General features: G+C 39.2%; 1 protein-coding gene across 2 annotated transcripts; it reads left to right on the forward strand.

Annotated features, from left to right (window-relative positions):
- The first annotated feature begins 752 nt into the window (after positions 1-752).
- On the forward strand, positions 753-18,477 carry luc7l3 (LUC7-like 3 pre-mRNA splicing factor). Of its 2 annotated transcripts, XM_028819309.2 has the most exons (11): positions 753-964; positions 2,436-2,502; positions 5,506-5,545; positions 5,647-5,791; positions 8,591-8,665; positions 9,341-9,445; positions 9,888-10,049; positions 10,916-11,244; positions 14,908-15,068; positions 16,395-16,591; positions 17,861-18,477. In XM_028819309.2, exons 1-10 carry the CDS (start codon positions 866-868, stop codon positions 16,556-16,558), a joined length of 1,347 nt encoding a protein of 448 aa, XP_028675142.1. In that variant the 5' UTR covers positions 753-865; the 3' UTR covers positions 16,559-16,591; positions 17,861-18,477. The 2 variants fall into 2 exon arrangements, with proteins under 2 accessions (XP_028675142.1, XP_028675141.1); XM_028819308.2 differs by having other exon boundaries at positions 16,395-18,477.
- Positions 18,478-18,738: the final 261 nt, after the last annotated feature.

The raw sequence follows: 18,738 nt of genomic DNA on the forward strand, positions 1-18,738 counted from the left end.
CAGTCCCCCATAACTGAAAAACTGTAAGACATTGGAAATTTTTATTCCCATCAGTATCTTTGACATGTGAGTTAATCCAGTACAGCAATTTTAATCAAAATGTGAGTTGTAGTGATTCATTTTTTTTAACAAATGTGTGATGATCTGTCGTGGAACATTCCCATTGAAGAAGATAACAGTGGCCACCCAGATCTTGCTGCTGGTTGTGAAGAGGCCCCCATAAGAGTTCTAGCTTCAGGGCCCCACACATGTGGGTCTGCCACTGATTAACCTACTAATACAAATTTAGGAATATGGAGGGTAAAGGTAGAACTTAGAAAAAAAAACATTCCAGCTCCTCACAGACAGTGCCAGGGTGTCAAAAGCCAACCACACCAGCTTCACCAAACTATAGAAGTGATCAAAGGGTTCCCAGCACTGAAAAATAAAAGCAAATGGGCCATTCTGCTAGAAGAGAATGCTCAGACAACAGATAGAGCAGCCAGATACATCCCTGCTTGCAAGAGACTTAGAGAAGGAAACACAAGGAGTCCAAGACATTACCTGAGTAAATCTGTTTGAAAATCTATATGTTTGCTGGCATAAAAAACAACCTTTTAAACTCCACGCAAATTCTGTAACTGTCAGCCGTCATTACTGTACTTGCAGCACAGACAGTCCGCCTTGGCACACGGGGGCGCGACAGCACGTGATGTTGCGCGCGCCGAGGCCATCCGTTTCTATGGTGAATAGCTCTTGTTCGCGGTGTGTTCTGGGTAAAGTCTGTTGCACCGTCCGCCATTTCGTCGGTGAAATCAGTCGGTGAGGTGTTGGGAGAGAATTTGTAGGCGAGAGAGGGAGGTGAACAACGCCATTGAGTCTAACAATGCTTTCCGCCGCCCAGTTGCTCGATGAGTTAATGGGCCGGGACCGGAACCTGGCCCCAGACGAGAAGCGCAGCAATGTTCGCTGGGATCATGAAAGTGTAAGTGTTCGGCCTTACAAGAAAGCGGGATGGCGGGGAGATTTGGGGGAAGATTCCTTGTCAGTGAGTTCCACAGTCGTAGGCAAAGACAAAGAATAAGGACCAGATAAAAGTCATAGATCTCGGAGGCTTCGCTTGCTGGCATATATTTGTCTCTTTTTTTTTTTTGCTAGTGAGACTACATTAGAATACTGAGCGTCTCCGTGGGCTGAAAGAAAAACGGCACGAGAGAGCACCTTAGCGAGGGAGGGGGAGGCAGTGATGGCGTGAACTGTTCGCCGTTGGTCAGCACGAGCAGACAGGCGTTCAGTTCTTTCCGTAAAGACTTTTTTTCTTGTGATGTCTGATGTATTGCCGGGTGAAGGACGGCTGTGGTGGACGCCGGCCGCATCTTCAAGTACATTTCCACATCTTACGACTTGGTCGCTTTCGGCCAGGAATTGTAAATGAAGTGAAATCTTTGTAATGTTTGAAAAGAAAGCCGTCTGACAACCACTGGGGCTGCGATCACGTTGTGTGTGTCCTGGAAGAAGCGCCACCAGTGCCTGTGAAATGTCTGAAGTTTTAGAGAGTTTGGTGTCATTTCGCATATTTTTAATAAAATACGCTCCCTGTTTTGAGCGAAGTGTTTTCGGCAAGTGTCCACATTTACTTTTACTCACTGTTGTGCATTAGGACGTCATAAATTAAGAGTAAAACGTGATTTAGAATTTGAACCGTTTTTATTTTGTAATGGATTTTGCACGTTAAATGAAGATTAGTTACACTTAACATTATATTTAACATAAATATGTGTATATTTAGTGTTTGTGTTGGCAAAGTAAGCTAATAAAGTAATCTAATTTTTAAAAACTCTTGTAGATTACCAGACTTGCTAACGATATTGGCGCTGACGTAGATGATTTGGTGTTTATCAGGGGACGAGGTTGAAAAAGTTGGAACTACTCTCAACTGATGACAGACCCCCGTTACACGCAGATCTTTAACTTTAGAAACTCAAGGCGGATGATCGAATTAAAGACCAACGCCAATTCCCCCCGAAAATTGTCCCCCACCCCCGGCCTTGCGTCTTTTTAATAAGGAATGTAGAACATGAATAAAATTCCAGACGTGTAGAATTTTTCATATGCTTCGTGTGACTATTTTAGGTAAAAATGCACCCCCAAACTGCTAGAAGAATTTCTGTGCACATTTTAAATCAGTCTTGTCGACATTTAATCATAAACCTGTCTGTTATAGGATGCAACTAAAATAGCAGATTACATGTTTCTTGGGTGAACGTGACTAAATAAAAACCTTCATCTGTCTTTATGTCCTTTGTAAATCAAATTAGTGTCCATAATGCCTTTAATTCTCATCAACATCTTCTACAGTTGTGTGCTTTGTTTTCTATAACCCACGCATAACTGATCATTGTGTAAAACACTGCAATGTGCTAAATTTGTTTTCTTGGTGTTTTTTTTCTCCATAGGTATGTAAATATTACCTCTGTGGCTTTTGTCCTGCAGAACTGTTCACAAACACAAGGTCAGATTTAGGTAAGTTTAACCCTTCAAAGTCAGTCCACACAGAGCTGACTCAAGCCAATATTTGATATTCTGTCTTATGGGGGTTTGCTTTGTAACTTCTGACATTAACATGCACTGTGGAAAAAAAATCTAATTAATGGATTTGAACAAAAAATAGCAGCATTTATCACCAGAGGTTGACATTTGTAAAACTAACAGTCTTAGTGCTCAGTTCATTGTGATGGCAGAACTTGGACATTTAACCAAAAACTAGAAGTATCTAGAGTCTTTGGGCAAGTTGCACAACTTAGTGGCAAACTGGTCAATTCAGCATCCAGCTGTCATTTTGCATTTCTTTAAAGCTCACAACCTTGTCCAAATCAACATGGATATTTTGAAAAGAATAATTGGAAATGAAGGAGTAAAATTAATAAATATGTTGGGAAAGAATCCAGGTGATTAGATAGCATAAAAAGTACTTGTCAAATTCAGATTCTACTGACTCAAGGATACCTAATTGACTTTACAATTGAAGAATGATTTGTTATTCTGCCAAGTATTTCTCTTTTTTATGATCAAATATTAAGAACATATACATGGAGAAAGTCAAACCAATGTAAGCAAATGATAAAAACCTTAAATATAATGGAATGGACAAATCTAGATGAAAACACAATGCATCGCCTTCTATCCAACAGTACTTACTTACTCCTCTTTTACCATTTCAGAGGCATCCCTCTCCTCTCTTAGTCGTCTTGATGCCTTGTAATTTTCCTATGCTCCAGAGACACTTTGTACATCTGCTGATATTTGATTTTATCTGTGCTTTCTTGTGTTTGTCATAGCAATTTTAATGTGCAAAAATATCTAATAGTAAGGTAATGTGTTGTGTGAGGTAGATGGTTCGTTTTTCTTTTCTTTTTAAACTTTTTGCCCCATTGCACTCCTACTGTGTATGTGAAAACCTCCTGTACTGTCCTCGTGTCCAGCAAAGAGTTAGTGCAGTTTTGACTCCATCGATGGACCAGGTTGAATTTGACTTTTATTCATGATGGATTTATTTATTTATTTTAAGTATATGAGTACTTGCTGCATTTAAAGCAAAATCATAGCATTAATTAACAGAGATCAATTCATGTTTTTATTAGATAGATAGATACTTTATTAATCACAAGGGGAAATTCACAGAATATTAACACAATACAATAATTATTTGTAAAATATTTAATATGAGTTTTTGGACAATGGATTTTTTTTAAGTATGTGTCTACTTGCTGCATTTAAAACAAAATCATAATAATTAAGAGATTTAATTTTTATTAACACAGTACAATCATTGTAAAATATTTGTTTAAAGTAATATGAGTTTGAGTGTGTCCTAAATCCTTTAACAAAACCTAAAGCTGCCCCTTTATTAGTTTCTTTTAAAGCACCTTTCTCACTGATTTTAAACAATTTGGGAGATGTGGCTAATTCAGACAAAACTATGCAGTGAAAGAAGTGCAAATAAGAGCTTGCTTTTCAGACTTCGTGCCAGATGTAAAAACTGAACCAATCATTAGATTTTCTATCTGGATGGTAGTCTGGTACAGTTTAGTTGGAATACTTAAATACATTAAAATGTGGAGACTGTACTGTACTTTGTGGTCAGTCACCCTACCTGTGTGCATTACTGTTGTGCTATAAAACTGGGAGGTTTGATTGTCAGTTACTTGTACTGACTTGGCACTGGGCACTACTCTTTGTTTCTCACCACTCCTGTGTGTGGTTTGATTTGATCTGATCACAGATTTACACCATTTTTTTAAACGTGATAAACTGCTGTCTAGTTGTGGGAGAAAAAAAAAGCCTTAAGCCCGAGTCAGATGGTAGCTTGATGTGACTTAATGGTACTTTAACAAGTTCTGCTAATTTGTATGTGTGTGTACTGATACGTTTTTACTGTTGTTAATACCTGAATTTGTTTGTTTTAGCTAACCTTTTCAATTGTGTTCACTATTTTTTCCCTAAAATAAAGACTTCATTTTGTATCTGTTTTTTTTAAAGCCCATTGTTCTGAGGTTTGTGACTCAGATGATGCAGTTTATTTTCTCATTATCATTCCATTCACCCACTTTTTTTTTTTTTTTTTTGCTAAAATATCTTGTACTAGACAAAGAGCCCGTTTCGACAACGTAAGATGAAATGGGCACGAGTTTGTGTCAGCAGTGTATGAAGAACAAATGATAAGTAACGAAGAAGTTGTTTTGTAATGATTGTAGTCTGCTTTACTCATTACTGTACAGGCTTGTACTGTTAGTTGATGAATTTTCCAGGCCTATAGTATAATATTGAATGATGAATGTTCCAGTACAATATGGAATAGTAATAAGTGTAAGCACCACAAACCTGATATAGGTGTATTGAATGAATGCGTAATTGAATCAGAATGCGTAATTAGGCCTCGAGCTGTAGTCGAAATCGCCTTTCAGGCCTCTAGAGCTTTAATCGAATTTGCCTTTCTCTTTGAATTTTTGCGGCCGTAAATCCGCTGCCTGCCGCGATGTTGGGGTTGGATGTCGGTCTCGTAAGGTTTTTCGGGCAGCTGTGCAGAAGGCGACTGCGCGTTCGGCTTCGGGCGTGCGCAGAAGGGGACTGCGTATTCGGCTTTGGTCGGATGTGAGTGAGTGAGGAGGCAGGTGAATTATGTATTAAGATTGTGCACTTTTTCCAGTTCATTCATAAGCCCCTATAAATGTCATGATGTGTAAAATTTATTAACCCCCACCCCCAAACCTCCCAGTGTTCAATGGTGGGAAATGCTCTTTGGATAAGACATTACACTTAGAGTGTTACTTCAAAGTCACAACATAAACAAAATAATCATGACTCAAATTAATTTAATTCTTAACTTGTTAAAGAATTCTTCATCATACAAAAACGTAGTAAGGCTCTGCTGGAAGACCCCAGATAAAAGTCAAAAGGCTGAAATTTAAAAGTAGAGGAGCTTTGTTATGATGTATTAAGTTATTCTTTAATTTTCTTTCCTCATAGGTCCATGCGAAAAAATCCATGATGAAAACCTACGTAAACAGTAAGTTGAACATTTCAATTTTTGTAAGCTTAAATTTTTTAGATATTTACTTAAGGTGAAATATTGTGAGGTGAATGGATTTCTTTCATGTTTTTTAACAGGTATGAAAAGAGTTCTCGCTTCATGAAAGAAGGTTATGAGAGGGAATTCCTTCGCTACTTACAAACTCTTTTAGCTGAAGTAGAGCGGAGAATTCGTAGAGGTCACGCACGACTGGCTCTGTCTCAATCCCAGCAAAATTCTGGTGTAAGTTGTGGAAAACGAGTGAGCAACATTTAGTTATTCTGAATATATAGTAAGTTATTTGCAGAAAATGTGTGTGTATTCATTACATCACTGGGAAATCTTGTCTGTTTCTTGGTGCTTTGTGGCAGTCAATTAATGCTTAAAGGAGGTAAGTTTGTGTAGTGTAGTGTAGTTTAGTGGTATAGAAGAAATCCGTCATAAAAGGAAAGTATCAGGGCCAGTTCATCTTATTCACACCTGCTCATTGCTAATAAATAAATAAATTGTTGAATTAAAGCAATGACCGTACTTAGCAATGGCCTCAGCTCGGTCTTCTGTTAATGGGTATCCATCTGTCTAATCCTGCCTACTATACCAAATTCTGTCTGTCTGTCTGTCTGATAGTGTGAAAGGCACTATATATGTTACATAGTGCCTTTCACACTATCTATCTAGCATCTATTATATTTGTATATTATATCTCTGTGCTGTATATGTTAATATTTTGGGTGTTTTCTTGACCGTGGCTTAGATGAGCAGAAGGGTAGCTTAATGTATACCTTTTTATGAAGATGTGGTGTCAGGATTGCATTCAGTACTTGTAGGAGACCATTAGGAGACAATTGAATGTCTAGTGAAGGAGAGGTGGCTTGTTGCTCTGATTTGGTTTTTGTTTCCCTTTGCTATGTGACATGAATCCCTGGAAGTTTTTCTCCTGGAATATTGTGTCTTTGCTAACTGGCCTTATTCTCCCTCAGTTCACCTTTGTGTTACATCGCCATTTACTTATTTCTTGCAGTAGGAGTCTTGAGAACACAAAAAGCTGCAAGAACATCACATTTTTAATGAGTGTATATATGCGTACATGTTTGTGTATAACGCACTGTGGCACAGTTGTTGTTGCTGCCTCAGTCCCTGGAAGACTGGGTACAAATATCTTGTCAGTGTGTATATGGAATTTACAAGTTCTGTCCATACTTTTTTTTTTTTTTTTCTGGAGTTTTATGCATTATTCCAAAGATGTGTCCAGCTAACCCAATGCTTATTACATACTGGACTGTTTGAGTGAATGGGGTTGTGGATGAATGAATGGTACTGTATTATGGGCCAGTGTCCAATCCACATTAGTTTCAAACGGCAGATCTGGTCAGGATTGAAACTGCCAATTTAGGATTTAAAGATCAACTGCCTTAGCTACTGGCCTCAATCAAGCCTGTATATTAGTTGTGTTTAAGTTGTAAATCTGTTCATCATTCGGAGACTGTCCAAACAGAAGAGCTCTGTGTTAAGATATGGTGGACATGTTTATATGGTTATGTGCAACAGGATGAGCACCCATGATCAAACTGCCATTTTTGTTGATTTTCTAAGTGGAAACAAGTTAACAAATTCTGTGCAGGGAACCAGCTTGAACACGGACTATTCCTGAAAATTGTAGTGTGCTGTGTTGAAGTGAACAGATTAGGACAAGGATCTTCACTCATGATTCTGGAGGCCTGCAGTGGCTGTAGGTTTTCATCCCAAACAGTTCCCTGATCAGAAGGTTGCCTTTCTCTCTTATTTCTAAACATTATATAAATATTGTTACTTAATGTTGCACATTTACCATTGTAGATGAACCAAGGATCCCTGGATTAGGAAGCAAAAGCCAAAAAAAAGTGACAAGATTGCCCACCCTCCCTGTTGATCCACTAGTGCTGTTTTTGTTAAGTCTTTACAACTTAAATGACTGATTAAGCAAACTTACTTAAAGAAATTCCAGATCTTAATAAGTTTTGCAAACCTTCGAAACTCCATGTGCTGTGCTTACACTCAACAGCCATAGGCTGCCAAACTGATTTGAAGTAAAGGTATCAGTACCTTACAAAGTAGGGGGTGATTATAAGAGGATATTTATATGCTCCATGCTTGCAGTTTTCACTATCCAAAATGTCATTAAGAAATGTAAGTTAAGAGGAAGTGTTGAAAGAAAGAAAAGGTCTGAAAGGTCAAGAAAAATCTCCTTTAAACCTGTGTGTAGTTTGATCTGGTGTGCAAAGAAGCTGCAGGAAGGTTTCACTGGCACAGAGAACAGTGGTGAGCTAGTCAAATGAGCAAATGTGATCTGCACCTTTCCTTTCCCTCCTTCCATCTGATGATTAAGCTTGTCAACAAAAGGAAACTTTACCTGTAATCTCCTTTTAAACGTCACCCTCTGAACTTTGCAACACAACACTTGCATACGCCAGAGGCATTTTGGAACCAAGTGTTGTGGTCTGATTTAACAAAAACAAATGTATGACTGCAGTCACCAAAGTACATTTGCAGGAACAGGGAGACGGCAGTTAAGGATCAGGCAGTACTGCGCAAGCAGAGGGAAGAATTGATTTGTTATGCATCTACAAATCCTGGAATCTAATGCCCCATAGTTGATGAAAAAAGCTGAACAGACATTGGATGTTACAAGACAATAATCCAAAACCTCCCTCAAAATCGCCTATGAACACAAGTGATAAAGGTTTTAGAATGGCCTTCACAGTTCTTTGCAGAAATATGTTGTTTAAGTTTGTTCCCTGCAGAGGTTCTGTTATATTTTTACTTAGAAAATCAAAGCATGTCATTTTCTTTGGATGCCGAAAATGTTCATGTGCGTATAGCGTTTAATTTTCCGGCCTTTCTTGAAACAATATTTAATCTCATCCAGTCCTCTCCCAGAGCACAAAGTCATTATGTGATATCTGCTTTGTTACGGGTGGACTGTATCCTGAAATTTATCTTAATGTTTTATTTTTTATAAATCTTTAGCTTTTTTTTTTTATTCTTCCCATTTCTGATTTCTAGGGTTCTGGACCCTCGGGCAAAAATGAAGAAAAAATACAAGTTTTGACAGAAAAAATTGAAGAACTTTTGCTGCAGGTATGTTTTAGGGAAATTGAAATTCTGATTGAACATATTTTTCTAAGCATTGTGAACCATACTGACCTAACCTCCAAAAATGCACCTGGGGTATCTTTGTGTTTTTGACAGTAAAGTATTGATATTTCAACCTTTCAAGTTAGTGGTCTCTGATTCTGTATAAATTAATGGTTATGCAGTTATTAATGGCACTGTAAAACAGTTACTTAAAAGGCTTTACATCTATAAGTATATGCCTTCTTTTTCTAGCCTTCTGGATTATTTTTTGGGACTCCGGGCATATCCTTGTATTTGGCTGTAAAGCAGTACTAATATACTTATAAGGTTTGGCAAATGTGGTGTCAGTGCCAGCACACATGGTCAGAAACGTTAATGCCATTTATTTATTGTACTCTTTTTTTCAAATAGGAAATGTAAAAGCTTCTCTGACTAGGTTTCTGTCTGTTAAATTATCAACACCAACACCCTCTCCAATTCTGTATTTCCTTCTTTTCCTTTTCCCTCCATCTCTGTGGCAATTTGTTGTTTCCTGCGTGGTGCCAGCTACTGTCAGGATGAGATCTGACTCCTATCCTGGGGCTCTCAGATGGATTAAGGGGGTCTGAGAATGCTGTGTTAAGTTTCTTTGTGGCTAAATTGTTTGAGGTTTATGGGCAGCATTTTCTTTTCCTCCAGATTGAAGAGCTTGGCTCAGAGGGCAAGGTGGAAGAAGCACAGGGAATGATGAAACTTGTGGAACAGTTAAAAGATGAAAGAGAACAGCTTCGATCAACAACATCTGTAAGTGAACTAATCACACGTTCAGCATGGCTGGATTGATGTTTGCTGTATGCATTTCATTACCTTTTATTCAAACAAGGGGTTCTTTTTAAGGAATGGAACTGCCCTTTCATTATTGTTTAGAATGACAAAGCACAAGAAAAAAATACACAATAAAAATAATCTCTGCTTTGGATCATTAGTTCAAACTAGAAAACAAAATTAGGCTGTGGGTATTGGTAGGTGGCTTGTGTTAGTTGTATGATGATTAGAATACTGATGAAAGAAGCCAGTGTTTGTCTACACAAATCATTCGAAGGGTTTATAACCTGAACTAGGCCTAGCTGGCCAGATGTTTGAATTTGAAGTTTAAAGTAAATATTGCACTAATAGTTTTTTCTCATTTTTGTAACTGAGGTTTTGTGTGTCTTTTGATGCTAATGGTTTTCTCTGTTTCCAAAAGACAATAGAAAGCTTTGCTGCTCAAGAAAAGCAGATGGAAGTATGTGAAGTCTGTGGCGCTTTTCTTATTGTTGGGGATGCCCAGTCAAGAGTGGATGATCATTTAATGGGAAAGCAACACATGGGTTATGCCAAAATTAAATCAACTGTTGAAGAGTTAAAGGTATGTAGGAGTCATTTTGTTGAAGGCTAACCAAATATGTAGCAGGCACTGAGGGATTACCAGACTTAAATAACATTTATGTAGCCCCAATTGTTAGATAACAGACTAACTTTTAGGTTTACATTGACTGATTTTTGTTTTATGCCTTTTAGTAGGAGAAATTTGATTTGGATTGATCTTTTAATGAAAACCTAAAAAAAATACCTCATTGGATGAGAATCTGTGCTTGGGTACAACTACAGTACAGTTCAGGCCTAAAACACACAATTGAAGTAAAAGCTATTGGCCACACGAACACTGTGTTTGTGTAGCATTCTTTTCAAAATACACACAGGGAATTTTAGATGGTTCTGTTTAGAGCTTCAGCTGCATCTCAGATTTTTAATTTTTCTTTATATGGTATTTAGTAAAGAGAGACATTTTCATTTTAGATCAATCATCGATATTAAATGAATTCTCCAGAAATGCATTATGCAATGTATGCCTTAGGTGAAATTGTTGTTAATGGTGCGAATGAATTACAAAGTACGATTTGCTGTGCTTTCTTTGTCTTGAGAAAACAAATGAGTGACTGGGGTTCTTACGTACACCTGAGTGACCGTCACCTGAGAATATTTCTTTTAACTGAAATGTTATGTATTTTAATCTGTTTGTATTTGGAAAGAGAAAGTCTGTTCCCGTGGGCTTGAGCTGTTGTGGAATTAATGTTCTAATATCAATTTGAAACTTCACAAATTTGAAAAAGTAAAAATGGATACTTTTTGATTTAATAAAACGTCCAACTTTCACTCCCTTGAGCGCCTTCCTGTTTAGAGCAGATATATTTGACTTCCCTTTTGTGTTTTTTTTTTTTTATTCAATGAAAGGAGAAGATAAGAAGACGGTCCCATGAACCAGAACGTGAAGACAGGGGAAGAAAAGAAAGGGAAGATCGTGAAAGAGAACGAGAAGAGAGAGAGAAGAGGCGAAGAAAGGAGGAGGAAGAGCGAGAAAGAGAAAGGGAGAAGGAACGTGAGAAAGAGAGAGAGCGGGAACGAGACCGCGAGAGGGAAAAAGAGCGAGATCGTGACAGAGATCGGCGTCGGCGCAGTCATTCACGCAGCCGCCATTCAAGCAGGACTTCTGAAAGGCGTCGTAGCCGGTCACGAGACCGCAGAAGGTCCAGGAGTAAGGATCGTGAGAGGAAGCGCAGCAGGTATTTATATTCTCCGCTTAGATGGGGCTGAAATTACTTCAGTTTAAGGCCCTTGCATTGACATTCACTTTGTTGGCAAAGTAACCTAGGAGGACGTTTATTGTTATGTGACAAGCTTATAATTAGCCTTGTAACATGGTATGTATAAATATACAACTGAAGCCAGGAGCCATTAAAAAAAGTGATACACGGTTCACATTTTATCATTTGTATTATGAAAACAACATAATTGAGTGACACCCCTGACTTTTGAAAACTTTATTAAAGGTTTAAGAAAATATTCAGACACTTCTCTATACATAACCTGTGTGACCACCAAGGCTGTCCTGCTCCCCAAACACCCGACACAACAGGCATAGTCCTTAACGTACCCCCACAGTCCAGCAACACACAAGGCTTTTAATAAAGTTTGGGAAGCACTTTCTTTTTTGGTTTTCCACCTGACCAAGCATAGTTTGCAGTCCAAAGCACAATAAGTACAATTAAAGCACCGAGCACTTTGTCTTCTCCCTTTTCTTCTACTGTCTCTCCTTCCACCTCCACTCCTCAAGTGAAGTGAAGTGAGGTGGTCCTTTTTATGCTCTACGTGGGAGCACTTCTGGTGATCCATCATCATCATCTGGAAGTACTTCCATGTGTGGCGGAAATCCAAAGTAGGGCTCTGCAGCTCACCTTGGTGGCTCCCACAGACCCCAACAGGGCTGTGCCAAACTCCAGCTTGCGTGGAGCCCTGTGGGGATCTGAAGTGCTGATGCAACTTGGGAATGGTTTGGGGCTGTCATCTAGTGCTCCAGGTAAGGCAGTGCCCCGTGTACATACATATGCTCCCCTAGCCCTTCTGTTATGATGGCCTCGCGGCTGTCAGTCACACTTGATGATTCGAAACATCCTTACATTTCTTTAATTCTTGTAAATTATCAGAAAGCAACAAAGACTTGATTGACATTTTAGACAATGTATATTTTTGATTGGTGTTTGGTGTCCTGCATTTTATACCCCCTTACACCCCTCCGCCCCCAACCCAGCTCCATTAGGTTTCAGGTGGTTGTAGCACAACCAGACACTGTTGTCTGCATCAGTCAGCTAATGATGTAGATGGGAGGTGAGCGGTGTGCTTTGTATGAAATGGAGTCTTTGGTGGGTAATCTCATCTAGAGGGAGTTGTGAGACATGTTCTGAGCTTTATGGAGCACCTTTGGGATCAAGGATAACTTGCGATGTTAGACAAATGAGAAGAGTTTTCCTGTCAGACATTTCACACATTTCATTTCAACACCCCTAAGTTGTGGTTTCTAAATGTGACAATTCAGAGAAAGCAACTATTTTGAATTCTCTGTGATATAATGCTGACCATTCACTGCCATCAATGTATGAATAATTGGGTCAGCCAGAAATTGCGTTATGGTCCAGTTGTATTACATGGCTCCAAATGCACTTTTAATGCGTTTAATTAGTTCTTTATATTCACATAAAAGTTAGCTTTGTCTTTAAATGCAGACCAAGAAGCAAATTAACATCATCATCCTCGCAGTTCTTCCAAAAATCCAACCTGAAGTTCACATGAATGAAGGTGGCACATCATAGGTAGGAACTTTGAAAACTTCCCAGAACATGTGAGCACCACTCAAGACTGAACTGTGATGTTAAGGCATTGAATCAGAACAGAATAGCACAGCAGTAAATAATTATCATCTTTCAAAGCAGCTTCTCCATGTCATGTTTTAATTGTGAGGCAGCAGTCCACTCCACCATGTTAGCTAGAAATGCAAGGTGGGAGTCAAGTGTATGGATAAGATTATCTGAATGAAGACTTTGCATTTTCATATTGTAAAAAGTGCTATTCTCCATTGAAGTGTTACTGTGCCAAACGTGGAGACTTGCTGGTAATACCCATTTATGTGAGACCAGGACTGTGTACCTAGTGTAGGTCAAGAAAGTGGAAGACTCGACTAAAATAATAATAATCATAATTAAAGGCATTCAGAATCTGTATTCAGGACAGCCCACAGCATTTGGCCTTAGTGGAATTAGACATGCACTTGGGTTGTGAGATGCATAGACAAAAGTTTTATTTAGAAGTAGTTTTTACATTTATCACAGTTTTCTATAATGGGATATTTGAAGGCTGTGCAAGTTTATTAATGGTGGAAAATAAAATGTATATTTCTGTTAATATTCAAAAAATGTTTTTTAGAAATGACATTCCTGTCTTAGTAAGATGTGCCCTTTGTCAAAATGCCAGATCTTCCAGTACATACATGCATGCCAGAGCTAACAATGTAATTCCGAGGCAGTACAAGGTGCAGGCCATGTCAAGGAAACTAAATAACATTTAAAAGCAATAGCATTACAAGAAAGGATACCCTTGATAATAGAACACCCAACGATCGATGGAAGGGAAGGTAATAATGAACATCTACAAGAGAAGATTTTAACAAGTTGTATGTTTCTAAAACTGATGATCTGCTTAGTGCCAAGGTCGGGATGTGCATTTAACACTTCAAACAGAATAGTTATGCAATCTAATACAAGATCCAGCAATGAGGAAAACATACCAGGTGAGGCGTATGGCCCTTGTTTAGTGGGTGGGTGAGCAAGCAGGAAAGTTTGAGTGAACTTGAAGCACCCACTCTGATTCAAATAAAAAGCCCACAGCACGTGTTTCATTGGGAAATCAGCATGGAACTTGCAATCAAGATGCACTGATACAGCAAGACACACGAAACAGGAAGATCTCAGCTGCTCAAAGACATTCTGTAGGCAGTGGATAAGTAAAAGTCAGAGGTCATTCAGAGGCATGAGTACAGTAATCACACTACTCCACCCTTTTGAGCAAATCCTGAAGAAATGTCCTTATTGAATGATATATCCATGCGGCGCTAGTTGCTTTCTCAATTAAGCGTAATATGTTGGGAATTACTTAATAAGGCGTAATGCGGAGACTTAGAAAACTGCCAGTTAGCAAGTGTGTTTTTTTTTATTTATGACTTCAGACTGTAAAAGTGAAATTCTGTTATGTAAGCAGGTACTGGTTGGTCGAATGGCGTGTTGTTCACACTTTCATTGAAATGTCTGCTTACCTCGTGCTGTGTGTGCTGTGTGTCCTGTGCAGATTACGTCTTATGGCTCCGGTTATTTTGAGCTTTTTCTTGTGATCCAAAGTTGCTGTACTTGAAACTATAAATAAGCACCAGGTCCTTCTACTCAAGTAGATTACCAGGAACTGGTCTAAAATATATTTATAGTTCAGTAGAATTAGAGAGCAGTTCATTTACAGCAGGTTAGTCAGATGTCTGAACAACAAATTATTGAAGGTCCACAAAGGTTGAGGGATGTTAGATAAAAATCTGGGAATAGAGCAGAAATGAGAAGGAGCCGCGTCGTTGCTGTGATTTGTGAGAAGCAGATTGTAAATGTGTGGTGAAGGTTTTTCCTTTTCTATTAAAGGAAGTTAGTTGAAGTTGTAGTAGCTGGGCAATTCACTTCTAACTTGATTTCGTGTTTTGTGAGGACCTCCTTCTGAAATTTAATGCATTTGATGCAATGTCACTTCCAAGGGAGAGGGGATTGGGTGAATAATATGAGAACTGAATGATGAACAGTTAGGTGGATGTGTGTTCTGCCCGAGTCACAAGCCAAAATTCTGATGTGCTTTCTTAAAAGGAGCAGGGATAGAGATCGTCGGCGGAGTCGTGACCGCTCTGAGAGGAAGCAGAGGTCCCGAAGCAGAGAAAAGCGACGATCCAGAAGCCCAGAACGGAAATCTCACAAACACAGGAGTAGGAGCAGAGAGAAGGAGAGGGAAGGCAAATCAAAAGACAAAGGTAAGAGCTGAGGAGACTTTGTAAATTACAGGTAGCATAAACGTGTAATTCACATTTCAGTTTGGCATTGAAGCCTCTCTTCTAAATACAGGACGTGGCTACAGATGAAATATCGGTGCCCAAAACCGTAACCCTGATTTATGCATATTGGTTTTCTGCAAGTCTCTTTGCATAAAAGTGCTAAATTTTCAACAAACTATTAGAATACACGGCCCATTCAGCAGTTTAATTTATGATGTGTATATAAGAGTGCCAGTTCCTATCCTGCTACCCTCAGTTGGGTTGGGCATGCTTGATAATGGTAGTGGTGTGGTGAAGGGCCCTCCAGCAGCACTAATGGCAGTTGACAAAACTGCCACAATTGGGTAATTGTGGTACCCCTAGTCCATAAAAAAAAAAACCCCCACGATGTGCAGCAGACTGAATGACACCTGTCGTGAGAAGCAGGCACATTTCTGCTGTCTAGCTGGTCACCTCAACTTTCACTGGACACTCTAGAAGTTGCCTCCACTTGAAGTCCTGTAGTATCCATGCACACCTTTGAGCAGCCCCTTGGATTCTGGGGACTCTCACACTGGCCAACTCCACCAGTTGAAAGAAAGGTTTTGCAGCCCCACCTGGCTTTTGGAAAGAAAAGGAGGGATCTGATGCTGGGCTCAAGGTTGTTCGTTTAACTGATGACCAACCCGACCTACCTGGAAAGGGGTCTCTCTTTCCCAGGGTTTTTTCCATTTTTTCCTTACAAGGTTTTTTTTGGGAGTTTTTCCTTGTCTTCTTAGAGAGTCAAGGCTGGGTTGCTGTTGAGGGCCTGTCAAAGCCCATTGAGGCCCTCCTGGTGTGATTTGGGCTATATAGAATAAATTGTATTGTATTGATGACCATTGTAGATATTTGGCCAAAGGTGTGAACAGGCTTTAGTTTGAAAATGAAGTACACATATGAGAGTTGTGTGTTGCAAGTAAGCATCTCACTGTTCTTAGAGTGTGTGTGACAGAAATGAATTCTATGAACCTACGAGATTTGAAAAACTGAGCCATTTGTGACCTCCAGAGTTGCAGGACACTTGCTAACTAAATGTTCTGATCAGATGATGTGTTACAAGTTTGGAATGATGATTGCTACAACTGGAGCTTGGCTTCTCCTTCCCTGTTTTGGTCTCTGTGTACCTTCATGTGGATTCTCTTTGGTAACTTGATTGTTAGCTTTACCGCTTGAATCGCTTCAGTGGTCGTTCATCCAAGCTCAGCCTTTGCTATATATACCTCTGTGAGTCAGCTGCAGTTCTTTTCAGTCATTTCAGTTTTTAATACTTCATCTGCCTTTCAGAAAAAAGGGATTCTGATGAAAAGCGCAGTAGCAAGAAGAGCAATACAGATGAAAAATCAAGTGATGCACCCAAGGTGGAACAAATGGAGATGGATGCTCCAGAGAGTGAGGTCAATGGCACAAACGAAGACCTAAAATCTGAAGGTGACACTCAGTCCAATTAAAACTGATCTGATATGACCTCAGATCAGGCCGAGGTAAGTGGATTTTTTGATTGTTGGTTAGGTTTTTTTGTTTAATAGTGCAGCGTAAGTATTACGTGGAAGAAGATGGAGCTGCGAAGAAATAGAGAAAAAAACATACCCAGAATGGAAGGACAGTGTAGTCCTGCAAAACATGCGGAGGTACCTTATTTTATACACATTCCTACTGGAATTCCCCCGAGCGTTCTGTGCCTCTATAGTATAGCTCCAGTTCTATTTAGATATAATTCCTTGTTAAATGTATATCCTTTTTTTTTTCTTTTTCTTTTTCACAAACTCTATAGGGTCTCATTAATAACTTTTTTTTTTTTTTTTAACCTATATATTTTTGACTTTAGCCCTTTTAACATTTTAAGTCCCATTCTTAATTGACCTCTGAGGCACATGTAAAGGACCTTTGTTATAACTGACACTCTTTGCAGTATATATCTATTATTTTTGCCTGATTGCCTTGCATTCTAATGCAGTTTGTTCTGTAACTCGAGAGCCAGTAGCATTGGATTGCTGGAAGTGTAGGGTTTATGAATTATTGCAGCTGACTTCCATACCTCACACAGCGTTGGTGTTGTGAGCGACCCATGAAAAGCCAATTTAAAAATCAAGGATTCAGTCAATCTGTGCAGGTACTCACGCCAGGTACTCCTTTCTCTACCCAACTCCATGTTTGAATGCTGTTGCCTGTAAACCTTAAGCTTGCTGTTGTGTTTTTTGTTTTTATTTGTTTAGACATTTCTGAAAGGCTTTTTATTTATTTTTTACTTTCTGTGTTTTACTTGTTAACTCATCACCACAAAACTCTCTCTAACTGTAACTGTAGGGGTGCAGTGATGCCAAGAATTATTTGGCATTAAAGAGTAATTTCCTAAATAAACGGGCTGCTTTATAGCATTTACTGAGGTATGTCTTTAACTTCTCCTGCACTGTAGGAAACTACCTTTTAGAAATCTTGGGTTAAAAGAGCCACGGCTTTACCTGTTCTGCTTTATAAAAATGTCCTTACTAGTGTGGGCAGAGGAGAAATGGTGAATGCAGGTAGTGAAACTGGAGCTTCACCTGCGGCTCACTGCTACCTTAATGAAGGAGCCGCACGTCTACTCCGTGGCCGCTCTTGTCAAGCCGACGTAATCTTAAAATGTCCTCTGACCTGTTGTGTAGCTGAGGAAAGCAGAGACTGTGTTTGTTCCATTTGGCCTGAATGCTTCACTCCCATCTCGTGTTTAGTTGTCCTAACTCACTGTCTCTTTAACGTGTTTCCTTTTGTAGGCCGATCTGAAGTTTGAAAGAAGACCTGAAAACTGTCTGAGCTGACGTGCTGCCGCTGCTGCCGCTGTTGCTTCTGCTTAAAACAAGGTGAACAAGAGCTGTAGTGGCCTAGAAAGAAAGAGAAAGAGAGAGAAAGAAAGAAAGAGAGGGAGAGCTCAAGTGTAATATAAATCAGTTGCCATTATTAAGCTCGTTTCAGGACTGTTGATGTAAACACGGATTCGATCGCACACCCACCAAGAAGTAAATTTGATATTGTACTCATTTTTTTTTTTTTTTTTTTTTAATTTTAATTTTATTTTATTTTGTTTACATGTATTTAGCAGTGAACAAGCAGCACCTGTAAATGTAACTTGTTCGGTTTGTCGTTTTCGGGTTCTACTTTCCCGTTATTCAAGGTCTCATTCGCTCTGTCTAGAAAGTTGTGTTCAGTGTTCTGAATGGAAACATTTCGAATCCCTCCTGCCCCACAGGCGTAAAGCAAACGGCCTTTTTGATCACTTCTACTTTTCAAAGAAGTGCAATCAATATTTTTCATTTCGTTCAGACTGAAAAAAAAAAAAAAACTGTATATTTTTGTGTTATGAATAATAAATTTTTTTGATCAGTGTCTTAAAGCAGTTTGGCGTGACTTGTGTTTATGGAGTAGCGCTTACCGTCAGGATATCGCTGCGTCTTTTCGCTCACTTTGTTTGCTCGGGCGTCTCCAAGGTTGGCTCCTTTGCTGGTGTTTTGCCAAATTGCACGGGTGACTTCCTGAACATAAGTTGGGTCGTCGTTCGCATTAGAAAGGTTGTGATGAGAACAGGCAGCCACTCGGCCCAGCAGGCTCGTATGTCCTACTCACTCAGATTGTCCAAAATTATGTCAAGTTGAGA

The sequence above is a fragment of the Erpetoichthys calabaricus genome, chromosome 14, assembly GCF_900747795.2.
Source record: "Erpetoichthys calabaricus chromosome 14, fErpCal1.3, whole genome shotgun sequence".
Taxonomy (NCBI): domain Eukaryota; kingdom Metazoa; phylum Chordata; class Cladistia; order Polypteriformes; family Polypteridae; genus Erpetoichthys; species Erpetoichthys calabaricus.

Excerpts from the sequence above, each read along its gene's own strand:
- luc7l3 (XM_028819308.2), top strand. The coding sequence starts at position 866 with ATGCTTTCCGCCGCCCAGTTGCTCGATGAGTTAATGGGCCGGGACCGG. Across the intron at positions 2,503-5,505 it reads AAACACAAGGTCAGATTTAG|GTCCATGCGAAAAAATCCAT; the intron begins GTAAGTTTAACC and ends CTTTCCTCATAG. Across the intron at positions 10,050-10,915 it reads CAACTGTTGAAGAGTTAAAG|GAGAAGATAAGAAGACGGTC; the intron begins GTATGTAGGAGT and ends ATTCAATGAAAG.